At 37.8% G+C, this 22,145-nt stretch overlaps 2 protein-coding genes across 7 annotated transcripts in view; one reads left to right on the forward strand and one right to left on the reverse strand.

Annotated features, from left to right (window-relative positions):
* The window catches only part of LOC106091729 (facilitated trehalose transporter Tret1-2 homolog), a 282,586-nt gene that overhangs the window by 3,439 nt on the left and 257,002 nt on the right, over positions 1-22,145 (forward strand). The window contains exons 1-3 of one of the 4 annotated variants that reach the window (XM_059365147.1): positions 17,259-17,375; positions 17,539-17,741; positions 17,802-17,919. The gene's annotated coding sequence lies outside the window, so the exon portion shown is untranslated. Of the gene's footprint in view, positions 1-17,258; positions 17,376-17,538; positions 17,742-17,801; positions 17,920-22,145 lie in introns of those variants that run through there. The other 3 variants (XM_059365149.1, XM_059365148.1, XM_059365150.1) reach the window with 3 other exon arrangements.
* LOC106085855 (fidgetin-like protein 1) lies at positions 288-11,184 on the reverse strand. 3 transcript variants are annotated; one of them, XM_013250303.2, is made up of 7 exons: positions 10,729-11,184; positions 10,567-10,666; positions 10,299-10,427; positions 9,954-10,243; positions 982-1,059; positions 530-871; positions 288-474 (listed from the first exon to the last, which is right to left on the reverse strand). In XM_013250303.2, exons 1-7 carry the CDS (start codon positions 11,134-11,136, stop codon positions 355-357), a joined length of 1,467 nt encoding a protein of 488 aa, XP_013105757.1. In that variant the 5' UTR covers positions 11,137-11,184; the 3' UTR covers positions 288-354. The 3 variants fall into 3 exon arrangements, with proteins under 3 accessions (XP_013105757.1, XP_013105756.1, XP_013105758.1); XM_013250302.2 differs by having other exon boundaries at positions 10,299-10,435; positions 10,503-10,666; XM_013250304.2 differs by lacking the exon at positions 982-1,059 and having other exon boundaries at positions 10,299-10,435; positions 10,503-10,666.

Consider the following 22,145-nt stretch of genomic DNA (forward strand, 5'->3'; position numbering starts at 1 on the left):
ACGTATCAAGGCGTTGTTGAAAAAGCAGTGACACCACTCTTCTCCAGGGCGCTGGACACTTGCATCGTGACCGAGTTCTACTCCTCAGATGTTTCCCCTGCTGCTGCTGCCGAAGTACCTTCAGATCTGGGCCAATTTTAGAGACACCTCCCATTAGAACCAACCCCTCAACTTGACTCCTTTAAATAAGCTACCATTTAAGCCAACATATTTTGTTTATACAATCGTTTTTATTAAAAATGAGATTATTAAAATCTATTTTTAAAAATACCAAAATAATTATCGGAACAAATTTTCACAGTTGCTCACAATACATGAAATGTACCAATTGATAGAGCTGTTCGCATGATCTGTCTAGTAACTCGATCCGTATGTTTTATTCCACTCTACGTACTGATCAAGATCACTTTGGGATACACTTGGGCGGATTTTTTTGAGAGCCACATGGAAATCTCTTTTATTTACAGCTCGAATCTACGAAAAGAATAAAAATTATTGTTTTCCCAAATTTGTGAAACAAACCACTAACGTTTTCCATGGCAACTGTTAATATAGAACTATTTTCCTCCGATCTCAAAGGTTCCATCGAAGCTTCACGACACAAGCTATCCATGTCAGCACCAGAATATCCATCAGCTAACCGAGCAATTTCCTCCATATCTTGCGCTTTTAAATTATTGTCGACTGTTTCCAATAAATTTCTTAGTATTTCAATACGCGCATCCAATTCGGGCAATGGTACATATAGTCTTTTTATGAATCGCCTTCGGACTGCGTCATCTAACTCTTGCGGCCTATTAGTGGCACCAACTATTAATACTCTATCATCGTCGGATGTGGCTGCACCATCTAATCGTACAAGAAACTCTGTCTAAAAAAAAAACAATAGGTATCAGTGACTTTAGTGTACAACACACTGCCACAACAACAACAGCCATTCCATTTGATACATTTAGTTCTTCAACACAACAAGTTATCTACCTTGAGCCGTCGTGTCCCCTCATTCTCATTTTCAGAGCGCTTAGAAAGCAACGAATCAATCTCATCCACAAAGATTACCTACAAATAGTGTTTGTAATAGTGCACTTTTTATCAGTAATTTGTAACTATATTGTGCAATAATAATAATAAAATAATGAATCATGAAATGTCATTTAACAACAAAAGTATAAATATTAAATTAATAAAATATTTTATAAAAATTTGCAGTCAAGTGTTGGATCCACTCTAATGGAATAAAGCACTTAAATAAAAGCTTTGAAAGAGCAGTTTTTGAATAGTAGAATGCACGCATCTTTTGGGAACTTTATATGTCAAAATCTATAAGCAAAGCGAATAAAATTCTATTCGCCGTAACGCCGTTCAAATTTTCGGCAAATGTTCTTCGACCAATCAGAGCCAGAAGTTTATTTATTTTTGAGGGTCAAGCAAGAAAAAATAAATTTACAAAATTCGTATTAGCTGGCAAAGGCCTAACCCAAAAAGCCACCAAGATAGCAGGTTCAAATAGATTTCACTTGGTTATTGTATCGGTAGATTGCTAGCAAGTGAAGCTAATATTGAAAGCTGAAAAGTAATTAGCTTACTACTAGCAAAGGGCTCAAATAGGAAGATTGTGCTCAATCACCATAAGAAGGGCTTATGTAGGACTTTTTGAAACTCTTGGATAACCGTGGAATTTTCAGGTCATTAGAAGAGGACACTTTAGGTTTGTTAGCTATTAAGATGACGTTGTCATTATGGTGTGTGGTCAAGATGGGCTAATGAGCTTGATGTATAAAGTTTGTGCAATTCACCAATATGAGGTAACTTGGTGTGTTCAGGTTATCTCTCCTAGATAGGGTGGAGCTTTGATGTCGTACTGGACACATGACGGGCTTACGTTTGATTTGTGGGGATGAGGATAAGTTATAGATGGTTGAGCAAAAGATTAATTGGCTCAATCGCTTTTTTAAATTGTTTTAAAGAAAACTTGAGTAAAAACTGGACAATAACCTATTGAAATAAAAATATGATTTTGAGACCAAATACAAAGTAGCGCAAAACATTTTAAATTTTCATCATATTTAATCAATCTTATATTAGCTCAAGTGGTACGCCGTGCGCCTGGGTTCAAGTCCTGGCGAAAACATAAAAAATTCTGACTACATGTATGGGGTACTGTACCATTTGAAAAATCGTATTGCAGCCATGTAAAAACGTTTTTCAAACCCGTGTTGCTAGTATTTTTCTGTCCCTTGTCCCCAAATGTTTGTCCTATAAAATTCCCAATTGTAAGTATATTTGCCCAAAAAATTCCCAATCAATTTGGTATGGCTTTTTATACAAGTAAAACTAAATAAAATTGTTATTTCTATATTAAAACTCATTTCTTGGACAAAAATATGCATTATACAGTGCACGAAATATATGGGTTCACCCAAAAATACCATGAAAAAAGCGAAACGCAGGGGCTTGATTTACTATTATTTATTATTATTAAGCGTTTTAGCCATTTTAATAAAACAAACCCCTATCTAATTGTTGTTTTTTTACTTAAAAATCAAAAATATTTGAAATTTGCTGCGAAATGAACATAGGCTCAGTAACGAAATTTATAGGCCTTTTATACGGCACATCATGATCGTACTAATCGTGTGCACGTGTTGATTAGAGTTTATGCTATTCTTCGATTTAATTCGATTTTCCATGTGTAGTACGGAAGAAGTGTAATTTGTCACATAAAGAATGTCTGTCATTACACAAAAATACATGCATTGGGAAAAGTACAGCTTATAGACAGGGTTGTCGAGCATTGTTAATGTGGTAATAGTATCATAGATGCGTTTTCGCTAATAATACGATTCAAATACAACATACCAACGCACGGCCCTTGAAGCCATCAAATCTAATATGGTTGAAAAGTCTTCTAACCAAAGGCGAAACGCGTCCCATAGTGGTTGGTGTGTGTTGCTATATTTGGCTTTCCTTTTCCATTTCCATCTCCGATCATCGAGCTCGTCTCGAAATAGAAACAAACAACGATTGTAAAATTTAATGATTTTCGCCCTAACAGGCAAAAAACTTGCAAAAAAATTTTCCAACAATGATAATTGTAGCATTTATACATAATTCCCAGAGATCATTTTAGTTGCAATCCAAGCCATGAGAAGCTTGCCATGAAAAGAAAAAGCTTCCAAAATCAAGACGTACCGATACTCATGAAATACTGCTTATTCTTATTGGTTTTTATTTGCGTAAACCCCGCCGGGAATACTAAAAACATCGGGAAAATAATAAAAATCGAAGGTTTTTTCTTCAGTAAAAAAATTCGTATGGTTTTTAGTATGTTATATATGTTAAAGCCACCTTTTATAATTATGAATACCAATTAATGTAGGGAAAGTCAATCGTTTCGTAAAAAAATGGTATCCGAAACATTAAAACTTATTTAGAGTATCTGGTAGTGACTGGGAGGATGTACGGGTTTTTTTATTTATGATGCAAACACATTTTTTCTGCAATCTGTTTTTGATGTTGTGAAAGTTTCGGGGTTCACCCAGGACTCCATCTTGTACTATAATTTTAACCCAATTATCAAAAACATTAATGGATTTCCCAATTCTCTTTTTTTTGCAATCAGCCGATTTCAAAGCTGTTTGATATGTAAAAGCTTATATTTTTCCTTTATATTTCGCTTATAAAGAGTTTCCACCCTCCACCATAGATCGCATTTGTCGAGTTCTTTCCCGGTATCTCTTTTTAGATAAACAAAGAACAAAAGAAAAGAATTGCTATGCTATTTGAATTGAATGTAGGAGATCATAGTAGAAGTTCATGTGTAAAAATTCAGCCAAATCGGTTAATACAATAATTATGCCCTCTTGAGGCTCAAGATGTCAAGATCCTTGATCGTGTTGTATGGGAGCTACATCAGGTTATGGACCGATTTGAACCATATTTGGCACTGTTGTTGGAAGTCATAACAAAACACCTCACGCAAAATTTCAGCCAAATCTTAATTACGCTCTATAGTGGGTTAAGAAGTCAAGATTCAAGATCGGTTTATATGGCAGCTATATCAGGCTATGGACCGATTTAAACCATACTTAGCACAGTTGTTGGAAGTCATAACGAAATACGTCATGCAAAATTTAAGCCAAATCGGATAGGAACTGCGCCCTCTAGAGGCTCAAGAAGTCAAGACCCTAGATCGTTTTATATGACAGCTATATTAGGTTATAGACCAATTATGAACCATAATTGGCACAGTTGTTGGATGTTGGAAATCATAACAAAACACTTTGTGCCAAATTTCAGCCAAATCGGATAAAAATTGCGTCCTCTAGTGGCTCAAGAAGTTAAGATCCTAGATCGGTTTATATGGCAGCTACATCAAAACATGGACCGATATGGCCCATTTACAATACCAACCGACCTACATTAATAAGAAGTACTTGTGCAAAATTTCAAGCGGATAGCTTATCTCCTTCGAAAGTTACCGTGCTTTCGACAGAACTGAACTGAAACCATATTTATTTCACACCCGTTTTTTATTTAGTTGAAATATTTTGGTTATTTTTACTGAAAAACGTAAAAATTTAAAATTAAAATTTTGTAAATAACTAAAACACATATAAATAGTAAAAATAAAAAAATATAAAAGTAATTCCTAAAATGTATAATTTTTTCTTTATGTGTTTAGGTGAACCTTAATTTATTTCGCGCACTGTATTATATGTTATTGACGGCCAAACCCACTAAGGTTGTGTGTCCCTTGAAGTCATGGATATAAAAATTTTGAACTTGTAAAAAATGGAAAGCAATTTAAGGTCTGCTTTTTAGCATTATACGTTCATTGCAAGTCAGATGTACAGGAGAGATGCCCAGTGCCAAGATGAATGGATAATCATCGACATTATGAAATAACAGTCGATAACATGGGGTTTTCACTGTACTGTTCAAAAAACAGGGATATCACTTTTCATTGATATAATAACTGCTGTTTTTGCTGTTGTTGTAGCAGTTTGTAGTGTTCTATCTTTCGTCCGCTTGATTCTGTTGAGTGTCCAGATCCAGGATCTCTGCGACTATGATGGGGTTCGTCCAGAGGGATCTCGGTCTGAGTCGAGTGAGTCTGGCTGGGCAGTTAAACGGGTGACGTGTGTCATGTGGTCCCTGATCACAATCGAGACATAGATCTTGCACGTCGGCATCAATCCTTGCTCTGTAGGAGTTGAGGCGGCTGCATCATCCGGAACGTAATTGAGCCAGAACTACTCCGGTTTGCCAGGAGGGGTCAATTTCTTCAGGTGCAATGGGAGGCGGTCGTTTTCCAAGGACTAAATTCAACCGGTAGCTATTTACCGCATCTGCTACCGTGTCTGCATTAATTTCTCTAAATCCGCTTGATATGCCGCTTGATCTAGATGTTCTCTCTTGCAGCGCTGAACCTCACGCTATAGATCATGTAGATCTACCTTAAAGCTTCTGGGCGGTGGATATCTATCCACAGGATGATGATTTGGATGGTCTCTGCGATAACAGCCCAAAGGTACTGCTTAGACAGTATGTAGTTATGTCTTCGCACTGGTAGGAACTTTGTCTCCTGATGGAGATGTTCCACATGAGAACTGAGGAGACAGCCCGTCGCAGTTAGGAGGGCGGCATTCTAACAAATCTGAATATTATTCCACTGCGTGTTACAGAGCTGACGAGACCACAATGGCGCTGCATAACTTACCACAGACCGGCCAATTGCTTTGTACGTGGTCAACAAGGTTTCCTTGTCTGCACCCAAGTGCTGCCGGCAAGTGACTTATAGACCTTGTTTTTACTTTTGACTTTATTGCAAATTGCTGTGGCATGTGTGGAAAATATGGAAGAGCCTTCAAATGTGACGCCAAGTATTTTGGGACACTTGATGGTCGGAATCATTTCTCCATCGATCATCACAGTCAGCTCTTCATTCACCTCACGCTTATTTGTAGTTAACAATGTGACTGAAGATTTGGTGGCTGATATCTTCAGATTTATTGCAGCGAAATATGAGGCAAGTTCGTTGAGGTAGACGTTCAACCTATCGCAGGTGTCAATAATGGGTGGGGTATCAGCATGATCGTACAATCGTCCGCATATGATACGATCTCTATGCCGTCTGGAGGGGGTGGAATGGAGATATCACCACGCTTTGGGGAACTCCGTTTCATTATACGGTACTTCGACTACTTATCCCTAAATTCCACAAATGACTGGCCACACACAGATAAGTCGCGACCCAGCGTTTCAGGCCTGTCTGAACAGACCTGTTGGCGAGGTTTTCAAATAGTATGGCATGGCTGACCATGTCGAATGCCTTTGATAGGTCCAGTGCCACGGGGACCGTCCTATCGCATGGACTGGGCTGATTGAAGCCACGGCAAATGTGTGCGGTGATGGCATGCAAAGCATTTGTTGTGCTATACAGTCCTCGAAATCCATGTTGAAGCTCGGCGAATGGAAATTCCGTCGGGACCCAACGCCTTGACTCGGAGACCACGGATACGGCGAATGGCTCTCCTCTATTATACATCCCTTACTCTCGGGATGCTCTATAAATTGACGGTTGAACAACCTGGCGCATCTCTTCGGATAAGTCACGGCTACGTCGCCAAAAGTGACTGAGGTCCCGTCATCCCGTCTACCGGGCTTCGAGAGTGACTTAACAGTAGACCACAGCTTGCCCAATCCGGTGTCTAAGTTATATTGCTCCAAGTGTTTCAGCCACAAATTCCGCCTATTTTCGTTGACTACCCTGTTTATTTCCAGATCCAGCTCGATAATTCTGGGGTTAGCGAGCGGCTGCTGCGTTAATGATGTCTAGGAATTTCCTCTCGGCAACTAATAAATCCGAGGGGTGTGCCAGTTCACTGAAGCGGCGTTTGGTGTAATCTATGAAGCCAACCCAATCGGTCTTCCTCTGATTGATAAACGTCCGACGCTTAGAGGTTATGAAGTCGGGTGGTCGGTCGATGGTGAGAATTATGGGGAGGTGGTCTGACCGCAACGAGATGACGGCTTGCCAGGATATGTCACTCAGGAGATCAGGCGATGTAATGGAAATGTCTGGCGAGCTGCTACACCTCCTGGCAACCCTAGTGGGGGCATCCTCATTCACAATGGCATCCTCATCATCTGTCCTCTCTGTCAAAGCTATGCTCCGCTGGTCGTTACCTATTAACGACAAAAAAAGCTAGCAAGAAAGCAAAACAATTGCCAGAAAAAAATATCTATATATCGATATTTTTTTTGACAGGGCTAATTGATATGTGAGAAGTGTGTCCCATGTTCCTTAATGGAATGTGGAATGATATGCAGTGGAATAATATTCAGATCTGTCAGAATGCCGCTCTTCGAACTGCGACGGGCTGCCTCCTCAGTTCTCACGTGGACCACCTGCATCAGGACACAAATATCATACCCGTGCGAAGACATAACTACATGCTGTCTACGCAGTACCTTCTGAGCTGTTATCGCAGAGACAATCCAAATCGTCATCTTGTGGACAAGTGTCTATACACATATATGTTGTAATTAACATTCATACTGGGTGATCGCATGCAACAACTGTACAACTATTGCACAGTTTTATAGAAAATAAGTAAAGACGGTCGAAGTCGACTTTTTTATTCCGTACACCACATTGGGTTTGCAAGTTAAGTCGTCGAAACTTTCTTAAATTTAAAATGTAGAATTTCGACCAAAATCCGGACATATTGAGAAGATCGATTGATAAAATATATACGGGAGCTATAAATAAATCTGAACAGATTTCTATTAAATTTACCAATGATTAGAAAAGTCATAAGAGAAACCTTAGTGACAAGTTTTGTGAGGATCGGTTAACAAATGACCAATTATTGCAATATTAGTCAAAATTGGACGAAAATATATATGAGAACTATATCTAAATCTTTATAGATAGATTTTTACCAAAATCGGCATACATAGTTAAAATCATAGCAAAAGACATTGTGCAAAATAAAGCGAAAATCTGTTAAGAAATACGCTGACAAAGTGAAAATCGGTTGTTGGTGTTGAAGCCACATTTTTATGTGGAGGTTGCGAACCCCGTCAAGCTCCTCTATGTAAGCATGCTCGTTCGGGTCCAAAGTACCGATCGCCGCTGATTGTCCGCGACTGGCGTTGCAGTTATTCCGCAACCCGCTACCTGTGGACGCGCCCGGTATCTCGCAGCTAAGCTTCTCGTGACAGCAATGAACACGACACATAATTGAGTTCACTGTTCCAGTCTGTGTGGTGTTCACAGCTATCCCGTGCCGTGCAGTGAAAATCGATTGATGAATACATATATATGGGGGCTTTACCTGAAGATGAACCGATCTCTATGCAATGTCGGGAGTCATGAGGGAATCCTTTGTTCCAAATATCATGCGAATTGGCTAACAAATGACCACGTTAATGCAATATTAGTTTAAATCGGACGAATGTATATACAAGAGCTTCAACCACATTTGAACAGATTTCGACCAAAATCCGCATAGTTATTAGTCGTGATAGTCGTACGAAGAAGCATCGTGGAAGGTTTTGAGAAGATCGGTTGTTGTTGTAGCAGTTTGCTTTGTTTCTTCTTGCCTTGCTAAGGCTCTAGAGGTTGAAATCGGGCGATAGATATATATGGGAGGTGTATCTGAATCAATTTCTATCAAGTTCACCAGTAATCGAGACTCTCTTGTGTCAAATATCGTGAGAACCGGTTCACAAACGCCGATACTATTGCAGTATTAGTCCAAATCGGAAGAACATATATAGGGAGCTACACCCAAATCTGAACCATTTTTTTCAATTCCAATAGGTTTTGTCTCTAGGCCAAAAAAGATGCTCGTTGAAAATTGCAAACTATAATTTGAACACAAATTAACATGGACAGACAAACAGGCGGACGGACATAGCTTAAGCGAATCAGAAAATGATTCTGGTTCGATACCAATCAATGGGTCTAGCTCTCTTGCTTCTGGGTGTTACAAATAAATTCACTTCATATTATAATACCCAGTACCACAGTAGTGGTGTAGGGGAAAAAATTAAATAGAATTAAGTTTGAATCATTTGTTTTTCTTTTTAGTAAATTATCGAGAGAAATAACTTTATAAAATCCCAAAATACATTTCTGTAAATTTTTATAAATGAAATGCTCTATTATGGCATTCTTTCTGAAAAAGTTTCAATGTTTTTGGTTTTTAGTTTCTTTAACAAAGACCAATCTACATTTCATAGAGATATACTCACCATTATTCTTTTTTTTCGTTAATTATTCTATTATAAAGGCTGAGGTTCTGAAGTGTCGATTCGTTCCAAACCGCGGAAACGGATGTATTGACCGGGAAATATTTTCCAATTTCTATTTTTCCCTCCCTACAAATGATCATTATCCCCTTCGTTCTGGCTAATGAATTCGCAAAACGATTTTTTTTCTCGATGTTTGATGTGATCAAATTTTAATATAGTAAGAGGAACTTCAAGCGAACATAAGTCGAAGAAGTAGGCGTAGTTGATATCCTTGGAGTTTGTCATATTTATTACGGCATTTCGCAAACCCATCACCATTTAAACACCCTAAAATGTCGGTTTGCCGATATAAATTCCTACTCGACGTGACTTGTCGCGAAGAGTTCGGACGAATAAAGATAGCCGCTAAGTGAGTCTGGTTAGACAATAGAATGCCACTATAACCTTGTATAACTTAAACTAACCGCCGAAAATCCGCACAGATACTTTTAAATAAAGTAGGGTTAAGGCAGTTAAGGTTATAGTGACAGTTTTAAATTACACCCTTTAAGAGAATTTTTGTCCATTGTGATATCATAGTGGCGGCCGACACGATTGTAGTTTGGATATCTCCACCTATTGGTGGTTGGTATAAAAATTTCAATCTTTTGCATGTGATTAATAAATTAGTTCTAAAGATAACTTACCGAAGGTTGTCGAGCTACAGCAACGGCAAAAAGGGCACGCACCATTTTTTCCCCCTCGCCCATCCATTTTGAAGTAAGAGATGCTGAGCTTATACTAAAAAATGTAGACTTCGACTGTGATGCAATACATTTGCCAATTAAAGTCTTTCCAGTTCCAGGTGGCCCAAAAAGGAGTATACCTCTCGGTGGCCTTCGTAGGCCTGTAAAAATGTCTGGGCGCAAAAGGGGATAGACAACAGCTTCCTTAATAATTGATTTTGCGTATTCAAGTCCAGCTATCTCAATCCAATCTAAAATATGTGGACTTATAGTATTTCATAAATACGCGTTGCCATAAAAACATACAAACAGGTTTGAATTGTCGCATGACTTCATTATTTATCACTTCGATCATTTTTGGATCGATGTTTTTCAATGCTGGGTGTGATAACTTAGCTCCTAAATCTGTGTTATCATCTGTGCTAATAACCTTTTCTGTTGTGCTAAATGGAAAGCAACAAAGCTTTGACAATTGGTTATATTTCTTAGCAGACAACTATAGTCACTCACGATATTCCGGGAAGAGATGATACAAAATTCAGTTTGGTGTTATTTGATATACGTCTTAGCGAACCAAGCTTTTTCTTTGTGGCGGCAAAAGAGAAATCCCTAGCAGTGCTAGCAACGGAATCCGTTTTATTTTGACCTACTGATTCGTCCTTAAAGGAATTGCTCTGTGTATTTATGAGAGTTAATGCAGTAGCGATTATATTCATGCGAGAGAACTATAAAATACCTTTGCGTTATTGATTACCAAAATTTCGCGGGCTGTGTGAAACTCTTTAGGATCTATTGAGGCAACTTGACCATTTAAAAAGTTTTTCATAGTATTTCGAGGTGCGTTTATATTATGCTTTGTGATACAATTTCGGAATTCAGTAGATCTTGTGGGGGATTCAAACATACTTTCAGTCCCATTTTCATATGCTCTCCTCGATGCATCTATATCTGGAAATCGTATTGCAGTACAATTTGTTTTCTTTATACACTGGGAAAAATAGTTCAAATAATCCCTTGTCTGGTCAGTATGGAGCACGATACGTTCCATAAGATCAGGAGCGATATCGACAAATTCACTTGCAAGTATTGTCTGTTGGCGCCAAATCGCACACGGATCATTGAAATTCCCATTTGAATCGTCCATTTGTTGGCATCTGACTTGCACTGAATAGAACTAAAACAAAATACAGCAAACTAAGGCCCTGTGCCAAATGGTAACCATTTACTATGTTAATAAGATAAGTGTTGTGTTTTAAAGGGTGATTTTTTTGAGGTTAGGATTTTCATGCATTAGTATTTGACAGATCACGTGGGATTTCAGACATGGTGTCAAAGAGAAAGATGCTCAGTATGCTTTGACATTTCATCATGAATAGACTTACTAACGAGCAACGCTTGCAAATCATTGAATTTTATTACCAAAATCAGTGTTCGGTTCGAAATGTGTTCATTCACCGCAACGTTGCGTCCAACAGCATCTTTGAAAAAATACGGTCCAATGATTCCACCAGCGTACAAACCACACCAAACAGTGCATTTTTCGAGATGCATGGGCAGTTCTTGAACGGCTTCTGGTTGCTCTTCACTCCAAATGCGGCAATTTTGCTTATTTACGTAGCCATTCAACCAGAAATTAGCCTCATCGCTGAACAAAATTTGTCAAAATTTGAACACATTTCGAACCGAACACTGATTTTGGTAATAAAATTCAATGATTTGCAAGCGTTGCTCGTTAGTAAGTCTATTCATGATGAAATGTCAAACCATACTGAGCATCTTTCTCTTTGACACCATGTCTGAAATCCCACGTGATCTGTCAAATACTAATGCATGAAAATCCTAACCTCAAAAAAATCACCCTTTATTTTAAAAGATAAATAGATAAGCCGTGAATGCCAAAAATAAAGCCGAAGTTACATAACACGTGCAGCACTCATGCGTACTTGAGCAATCTAATGCGTTTTTTTGATTGAGTTACTTGCCAAGCGCCTTTTGCTGCGCACGAATTTTTAAAAATCTGCAGAACAATTTTTGCACACTAAACATTTTTATATCATATGTTTTGCACCCTAAAACGCGTTCGAAGTTACGAGTTGATTAACTTATTCCGTCAGATGCTAACGTGTATTTGTTGTGTAACTCATACAATAAAAATCAACCTATTTTAATTTAATAATAAGTGCTGCGTGAGACATGTAACTCCACCTTAAAACGCAAAAAAACTTTCCAGTGCAAGTCTGTTTGCCACGAAGCTGAATATGCTTCACACGAATTTTTAAAAATCAACTTATTTATATCATTTCCAAAGTTAATTTCAATGGAAACTCTTAATAATGTGGTTCAATATTAAAATCATAAAAGAATTTCTCTAATTTAAGGAATGAAAAATATTTATTTAATTGTAAACATATTCAAATCATATGTTTTGTGCCTTGAAACACGTTCAAAGTTGGGAGTTGGTTAACTTATTCCGTCAGATGCGTGCGTGCATTTGTTGTGTAACTCACTCAATACAAACCAGCCTATATTAATATTTTCTGACTTGCACGCGTAAAGCCTAGTACTGACTTCGACTTTTCACACAAACAACTGTCAAAACGCACTATAAAAAAATGGTGACGAAGATAATGTGAACACATTTCGTACAAGTGGTGTAGAGTTCTATGAGCAAAATAGTAGCGACATGTCGCTGCATCAGATTAAATTTCGCACAGTTTTAATTGCAAATGCAATTAAATTCTCACGAAATGGGCCGAATCAACTCTGCATACTGTTGTCTTTGTTGTATGTTATTGTTTGACCTTTGTGTTCTGACAAAGAAAAAGAGTCCGTTGAATTTCGCAATAATTTAATAGGCAGTTTCACTTTGAATGATGTCAGTACTAGGCTTTACATATAAAAATTAGTATGGCACCAACCAATTTACCAGCTGCTTACGTGCATGTGTACACACAAATGTGTGTGTGGATCTTACTAACATGCATGCATGTTTTTATAACAAACCCACCCCTTCACAATTAATAAATAATGAAACACAAAACTATTTAAAAAGAAACGAATGAAACTTTATTTGAAAACTTAAACTTGTAACAACTTTCCAAAAGTCTTTGCCAGCATCTTCCACTGGTATCGAAATAATGTTGGTGAAATTGCAAGCAAGATATATTCATTTACAGGCAGTGGCAGTTGCTCAACAACAAAATATTGAGTACACTATCTGTCAAAATCAGTGATTAGTGCAACTCTGATTTTTTGTGTATTACAAGTTCCCGCCGTTTGTCGTTGTTTGTGTGTTACGGTTCTTAACTATAACACACACGCACAAGCAAAACTCGTTGACAGATAGTGCACTTCGCGAGAAAAAGTTGTAGCCAGCTGTTTACGGTACACTACCTGGTAATTATATTATGATTGCAAGACTTATTTTACTTTAATTGGCTATGACAAAATATTTGTTCCACTAGCCGAACGTAGAATTGCGTTCTAAGCGCCTCGATTTTCTGCGCTCATTCTAAAATCTCTGACACCAAGTTTCGAGTTGTCTCCCACAACTTGATCTTTCCATCAGGCTTTTGGTCTTCCCGGTTTGCGTGTACCACCGTGTTTACCTTCAAAAGACTTAATTGCTGGAGCTTCTTCATCCATTCTGACAACATGGCTTAGCCAACGCACCCATTATATTTTGATGCATGTAACTATGCTTTCGTCGTCATACAGCTCGTGGTTCATACGTCGCCTATATTCTCCGTTAACGCAAACTGGTCCATATATTTTACGATGAATCTTTCTCTCAAATACTCCAAGCACTGCCTCATCTGCTTTCACAAGTACCCATGCTTCAGAACCATATAACAGCACGGGTAGAATCAGTGTCTTGTATAGTGTAATCTTCGTCTGTCGAGAGGTGGTGTTATCTTCGTCTTGTTTCTAAACTTCTTACTTATTCCAAAGTAGCATCTGTTTGCCAGTGTTATTCTTCGCTTAATCTCAAAACTGGTGTCATTCGTTTCGGTGCCGAGGTAGAAAAAGTTACTGACTGTCTCAAAGCTGTGGCTCCCAACTTTCTGCATTTTCTTTATCTTATAGGTTGTGTAAGGCTTTTTGGGAGATGAAACCATCCTTTTCGTCTTATCTCCATTTACTGCCAGACCCATTTTCACTGACTCTCTTTCGATTCTTTCAAAGGCTGCATTACTACTTCCGGTGACCGACCTATGATATCGATGTCGTCGGCATAGGCGAGTAGCATATGTTCTCTTGTGATTAGTGTGCCATATCTATTCACATCTGCATCTCGTATAATCTTCTCCTGCAGGATATTAAAGAGATCACACGATAGGCTGTCGCCTTTTCTGGAACCACGTTTGGTATTAAATGAGGAACGCGTATCAGCAAGTATCATCCTGCAGTCTTATTAATTTTGAAGGGATACCAAGGGATTGGCTTGAAATACCTTTGAACGTAAAGGAGTATCGAATGCGGCTATGTAGTCAACAAAGAGATGGTAGGTTTTGATTTGCCCTTCTCGGGTCTTTTCCAGGATTTGGCGTAGTGTGAATATCTGGTCTAATGTGGATTAACCAGGTCTAAAGCCGCATTGATAGGGCCCAATAATCTCATTTTTAGGTTTTAATCTTTCACACAGTACGCTCGAGAGTATCTTGTATGCGATGGGGAGGAGACTTATTCCTCTGTAGTTGGCACATTCCGTCTTGTCTCCTTTCTTGTGTACGGGACATAGTATGCTGAGGTTCCAATCATCGGGTATGCGTTCTTCTACCCAGATTGCGCAGATAAGCTGATGCATACGCCTTATCAGCGTGTCGACTCCGGTCTTAAATAGTTCAGTGGGTAATCCATCGGCTCCTGCTGCCTTGTTGTTCTTTAGTCGGGTCACTGCTACTTGGACCTCATTCTGACTAGTTGGTAAATATTCATTATTATCAACAGGGATTGGTTCTGCGGTATCCTCTTCGCCGCCAACATCGGATACTAGCAGCTGGATAAAATGTTCTCTCCACATCCTCAGCATGTTATCTTTATCATTTACCAGATTTCCTTCTTTGTCTCTGCAAGAGGATGTGCCTGCACCAAAGCCATCGGTTTGAAGTTTAATTCTTTGGTAGAATTTCCGGACTTCATTCTGACTCCTGTACATCTCAATTCGCTCACACTCACGTCTTTCTATTTCCTTTTTCTTTGTGCGGAATAGACGTTTCTCCTCTCTCCTTTTCTCCTGATACTTCTCCTTTATTTGGTACGTTGCTACTGATTACAGAGTTGCTCTCTATGCCGCATTCTTGGTTTCAGTAGCATCTCGACACTCTTGGTCGTACCATGGGTTTCTTGGAGGAGACTTCCGGTACCCAAGTACGGATTTTATGCGGATTGTGGCTAGCCTATCATCCACCGGAGTAAAGCTGGAGACAAGGTGTTTCAGTCTCCGACTAACCACAAATCCACAGCCAAGTTCATGCCTCGTGTTATGGCAGCTATTTTTTAGTTCGTCGCCTTTTGGTAGTGTAGTGACGCCATTCCCAATCCATCGCACTTCCTGTAAGGCGGCAATATCTGCCTTGTACTTATCTAATACATCCGCCAGAGCGTATACTGCACCTTCTCTATAAAGAGTGCGGACATTCAAGGTGCAGATCGGCAAATCATGGTCCTTTTTTGTGGGATTGCACGTGTTTCCCACGTTGTGGCGAGCCGCTTGCTCCAAGATCCCACACTCGCCTCCAGCCGCCACTAACCTGGCAACAGACGCTGATGTTGGCCATTGGTTATTTGAAGGCGCCAATAACTCGCCTTGTCATCTCGAGTATCATGGCATTCAGTATTTAATTAAGAGCCAGTGCCACCTGACTCCTCACTAAGACTCTCCTGTCTCCAGACAGATAGACAAGAAAAATCAAAAATTCTTACAGGGATCACAAGGAAGAAATTAATTCAGTAGGAGCATCAAAGCTCCATACCATTGCCAAGGATTTTCCAATACCAACGGACGGAGTTTTAAGAAGGGATTTCATTTCCAAATTACTATGCAGAATTGACTACAACACATTCACGTTAACGCTCAGTTTAGGGGTGAGGTGATAACCATTCCCATGAGTTCGTGGATAAGTAGGAATTATTGCATAACGGTAGAGAAAAGTTCAAAAAGCATTCATTCAATCACAATACATTGGATATAAGTGAGGATAGCATAATTTTTAATAAGTAAATCCAGACAGGTATATTTGTTAGTAATACAATAGTACCATGGAACGAATTCCATCATGTGAAGACATTGATTTCGAGTTAGAGCTTTTACGAAATTATACCATAGTAAGGAGACTGAATACACCAAAATGTGCTGATTTTGGCGATGTTCAGAAAATTATTAGGTATTCTGAAATTTGACGTGAAGGACGAGTCGAGTTAGAACACATTTTTAAAGAGTATCAGATGTTTTTCATATGGAGGGAGAAACGTGAACTTATAACAATTTTTATACGCAAAATCTAAGAGTTTCAGACTGCATTCCAGTATACATAAACAATTATAGATGACCACATACACAACAAGACGAGATAAAAAATGGTACGCATAAAATAAAGTAAAACACTTATCACAAATAAGTTAACAAATTTTAATCTAATTTGGTTAAATTTTAATTAAAACAAGGGAAAATGCAAATTTTTAGTAAGTTTTACTCATCTGTAATTAGTGACAAATGGCTCATAAACTTAGGTTTGGGAAGTCATTTTACTTGACCAAGTTTCTTCTCAACAAGTTAAATAATCCTATAGCAAACAACGTTTTTATTTACCCAATATAAACATCAGGATTCACTGAATAAGGTTAAGCCAAGCGATCAGCCGATATACTTTTTTTTTAATATTTGGCAGTACTTGGCATTGAGGATGTCAACTTGTTCTCTTTTTACATTCATTCTTTGTTTACGTTTTCTCCTATATGATGACATTTTCAGTCGTCAGGTTTGACATCCTTAATGATGTTTATGGGGCCTATCCACTTTGTGTTTTTGCATGTGACCTAACCTTCTATTAGTGAATCCTGTATAAACATGTTGTTATGTTGAGTTCAATGCTTCCTACAAACCTATATTCTTCAATGTGAATAAACATTCGTTCAAATTTGTTTACGAAATTCCCGAATTTTAGTATAATTGAATAAATTTAATTCAATTACAAGTTTTAATTTAAAAATTTGCTTAAAATAAACTTAGGTTGACAAATTTTTTAACAGAGATGATAAAACCCATTCTTCTTAGTAAAATCACACATTGCTTTAATGCATTTATAAAGGGGCTAAACACGTTGTTTGTCAGTCATTCAATAATCACATGATTAAAAACTTGGAATATCATAATACAAGAAGGTTTGTTTTGTGATTTCACTTTGTATAGCATAAATGGATCCATATCAGAAACTCTAAACAAAAAGCCATTAGAAGCCTTTAAAGTTATATTAGTGATACAAATTCTTATTTTGAAAGGAAAATACACCTTTTACATTTTCCTCTATTTATCTGCACTGTGCAGTTCGCATCATGCGCATGTGTCGCCGACAAAAAGGCGTCAGCAACACACAAACAGGTAACAGCTGAAAGCCATACAAACCATTCCCGTGAGGCATTTGACAACGCTCAATCTCATGTACGTATTTTCCAAAAAAGGTTGTGGAAGGTAGCAAACAAAAACTAAAAGATGCAAAAATATGAAATAACATTACCAAGGTAAATTTGGTGAGTCACGATATTCATCTCTTCTTTCTGTTCAAATAATGTTTTCCATTCTTGTCTCAGAATATAATTACAGGAAGAAATTTCATATGCTGCAGTGGTATAGGAGAAATTATTGTAGTTATAAACTTTTCCAAATCGAATAGGCCGAACATACAGCGTTAAACGTCCTGAAATGTGGGTAAGCATTAGCAATTAAAACAAGTAAAAGCGTTCAGCCTTGCCGAATCTTATATACCCGCCACCATGGATCGCATTTGTCGAGCTCTTTCCACGGTATCTCTTTTTAGGCAAACAAAGGATAAAAGAATATTGAATATTGGAGACCATAGTAGAAGTCATTGTGTACAATTTCAGCCAAATCTAGTAAGAGTTACGCACTTAAGGGGCTGAAGAAGTAAAATATGGAGATCGGTTTATAGTGGAGCTGTATTAGGCTATAAACCGATTCATACCATATTCGACACGTATGTTAAAGGTCATGGGAGAAGCCGTTTTAAAAAATTCAGCCAAATTGGATAGTTCTTGCGCTTTTTAGAGGCTCAAGAAGTCTAGATCCCATATCGGTTTATATCCCATATCGTTTTTATTGTTGAATGTCATAACAAAACACCTCATGCAGCTAAATCGGATAATAATTGCGCCCTCTAGTGGCTCAAGAAGTCAAGATCCCAGATCGGTATGGCAGCTATATCAGGTTATGGACCGATTTGAACTATTCTTAACACAGTTGTTGGAAGTCATAACAAAACACGTCGTGCAAAATTTCAGCCAAATCGGATTGGAATTGCGCACTCTAGACGCAATTCAAGCGGCTAGCTTTACTCCTTCGAAAGTTTGCGTGCTTTCGACAGACAGACGGACGGACATGGCTAGTTCGACTTAAAATGTCATGACGATCAAGAATATATATCCTTTATGGGGTCTTAGGCGAATATTTCGAGGAGTTACAAACAGAATGATTTGATATTTAAATTTGTTTTCACGAACTTTTTGCAAATGATTTCGCAAAGGATTTATACTACTAATTACTAATTTTGGCAAACGATGTAAACGTATTACAACGGATGACAAATAAATTAGAAACTAACTGTAAACTATGGAATGTAGATGTGAACCTGAACAAGTCCCAAATAATGATTTTTAGAAAAGGAGAAAGAATTTCAAAAAATGAAAAATGGTTTTATAAAGGCGAACAAATTATTTTCACCTCTGAATACTGCTATTTAGGCATGATTTTTACACCAAAACTTTATTTCACCAAGCATATCCAAAAACGAAATCAAGCGGCCAAAAATAGCATAAATTCAACATGAAAAAACTTTCTATGTAAGCAGAATGTATCAGCCACCGCGAAATGGAACCATTTTCATTCAAACATATGGGTCCCAGGTATGGGGGTTCTCTAATTTCGAAGAAATGGACAAACTCTGTTTAAAATGGCACGTATATACCCTTGGTACACACCTAAAATATTTGCATCGAGCCATGTTTGAATACAACGAAGAAGGCTTCAACATAAACTTGCAAAACTTATTCATCGGCGTCAACTCTTCTGGGCCAAGAAAATAAATGAACTTATGTTGGAAAACAATATGGAGAGTCTTGACTACAACTCAAGTCATACTTAGATTCAAAATAGTGAGCGTTTACTAAAAAACCTGCGATCAAAATAGATTGATGGCTATAGGGCGAAAGCAAATGAAACGAGAAGGTTCTTTGGTAAACTTGATGCATCTGTAGGTCAATTATACCTGAACAACTGTTATATCCAAGGCAAAATAACATAGATATTTAAGGCCAGAAGCAACATGATAAAACTGAATGAAACCCGTTTCCCTCACAACTCAAGTCCTCGATGTTTAATGTGTAATACAAACGAAAATGAAAGTTTGCAACACTTTTTATGTAAATGTCCCGCTTTAAGCGAATTTCGAATTCAATACTTCCAAAAGGTTTCGCTTGATGAGAATGATTTGCATTTATATGGTCTCAAAATAGATTGGAAATCCTTAGCTAACTTTATAAAAATCTGTGTTCAGTACAGAGAACCATTGTTACACGAGTTCAATTTCTAAACTATGAAAATCTATTACAAAATAATAACATTTGAACAGTAGAGTAACGGCCGTAGGCCAATGTCATAAGAAATATCAATATGCTATTCTTATTTTTTACTTTAAAACTTAACTTACATATATTGCAACCAAATTCAATTTATACATTATTAAATGAATGAAATAAAGAATACTACTACTACTAATTACAGACGGGCGTACACTTTTGATGGTAAGTATTAGATTGAAAATAAAACTACATATCTATACTCAACACTTTCATTTCTTTTTCAACAGTCCATAACATATTGTGGATATGGCTTAACGGAACTTCTGGAAAATATGGTTCTTACTTCGTTGCGACTTATTTGGGAATTTTTCCAAATGTCTGAACGTTTTTATTTTAATAGTTAATATATACGAAATTTAAATTCACTACGTGTAGATTTGAAATACATAAATAAAATAAAACAAAGGATTAATATGAGTATAAATAATACATCTACAGTTAAATAAATTATTTCATGCGCATTGGTTAAATATGAATGGAATAGAAGCCGAGATTTTGTTAAAATTTTGTTCAGATTGTTTCGGATATTTTATCCAATTGTGTTGATTTCATTTAAAAATATATTTCACGATTGTTCATCATATGCACTGAATAATGAATAATTTAGTTCCATTTAGTTGACGTTGAACCATAGCGAAGATCATTTGATGTAATTATATTTTAGATCTACATTAACTAAAAACGAATAAAAATGTCTTTAGTGCCATATGAAGTTCAACTTTATTCGAAAGTAGTTTATTTTAACTCAACAATTGGGTTACTTTTTTGAGTGTAGTTAAAAAGTTATTAGATATCATCGAATAGCGCATAAAACCACCACTATTAGTAGTACCGAAAAAGAGCGAAGATGGAAAGGAAAAATGGAGATTGGTGGAGACACCATACCAGATTGAACCAACTTATGAACTAAAATTTTCTTTTTAGAGGTTTCTTTATAGTTTTTAGAGCGCACAACAAGCCGGTTACTGGCTTAGGTTTAAGTCCATAGTGGCATGGGGCGGATTAATATCTGCATCCTCTTTTCAACCTAGGAAATTATTCCACTCTGATTTCGCAGTCCTGTTTGCAATATATCAATAGGTATGTTGGCAATAGCGAATGTTGTTCTTAAGGTGTGCTATGGTCGATCGACATAAGCCAGGGATTTCAAATATCGCAGTCGGAAATGTGAAAGTGAGCTTCGTCGCTCGAAAAAACTACGGCGTCTTCAGGCAGGTTGTCAAACAGCGTTTTACATGCATTTTGATGTGCAACATAATCGGGATCATTTAATTCTTGCAAAACAACCAATTTATAGGGATAAAATTAAAGCTCTTGATGGAGAATTCGTCGAACAATGGAATCAGATATTCCCCTAGCAGCTACGTGTTTCCGAGCCAAACGCCGGGCAGAACGCACGGCGTACTGCGTGGAGAATTCGTCGAACAGTGGTGTCAGAATTTCCCCTAGCAGCCTTGTGTTTACGAGCCGAATGCCGGGGAGAACTCACAACTGACTGCCTCACTCTTTCGATATTTTCCGGAGTTCTGATGGCCGGTTGAAGTCCATTTCTGGGTTTTGCGACAATTCCACACTCCCGAAATGAGTTACCTACCACGACAGAATCGAATTACGGCCAGGAACTTGTCTGTGAGTAGGAATTGCAAGGTGAGCGCGGAAGGCACGTTGAGTTGAGCAATGAGTGAGCGGAGCGCCCTTCAGATGCGCTCCTTCTCATCAACCAATTCACTGCCCCGATGTTTTTTTTGAATAAGTAAGTTTCTCTGGCGCACCCTGCTTATATTTGAGGGCGAGAAAAAAATACGCCCGCTCCACTTACCGATTGCTGTAAGATGATATATGTAACTCACACGAAAATTTTGATATTTGTAACCGAAACAGAATGAGCGTGTTGTGCTGTTTTTGAATGTCGCGTTGAAAAATACAGCTCTGCAAGCAAATTTCACAAAAGCAACGCTCAAAAGTATTTAACTTTTAACTTCGACGCATTAAACCACTACTTCAGGTACGGCAACACATAATGACTCTCGATTTCAGTGGTCAAAGTTGAAAATTCTTTAACTTTTGAGCTTTGCTTTTGTGGTATTTGCAGAGTAGTATTTTTCAACGCAACGCTCAAAAACAAAGCTGGCAAACGGTTCAAACATACAATAGTATCAAGTATATGACGCTGAAAAGCTTTTATTTAGCTGTACGCTACAATTTCTTTATGTGCTGTCACTTTTATAACCCCGTATATTAATAAACTGTATATCAACTTATCATTGAGCTTAAACATGA

Source organism: Stomoxys calcitrans, chromosome 3, assembly GCF_963082655.1.
Source record: "Stomoxys calcitrans chromosome 3, idStoCalc2.1, whole genome shotgun sequence".
NCBI classification, from domain to species: domain Eukaryota; kingdom Metazoa; phylum Arthropoda; class Insecta; order Diptera; family Muscidae; genus Stomoxys; species Stomoxys calcitrans.

Bases quoted from the DNA above. Each gene is read 5' to 3' on its own strand.
- LOC106085855 (XM_013250302.2), bottom strand. From the start codon at position 11,136: ATGGACGATTCAAATGGGAATTTCAATGATCCGTGTGCGATTTGGCGC. The intron at 10,667-10,728 runs GTATTTTATAGT...ATAAATACACAG, and splicing joins TGGTAATCAATAACGCAAAG to AGCAATTCCTTTAAGGACGA. The intron at 475-529 runs GTTAGTGGTTTG...TTCTTTTCGTAG, and splicing joins TAACAGTTGCCATGGAAAAC to ATTCGAGCTGTAAATAAAAG.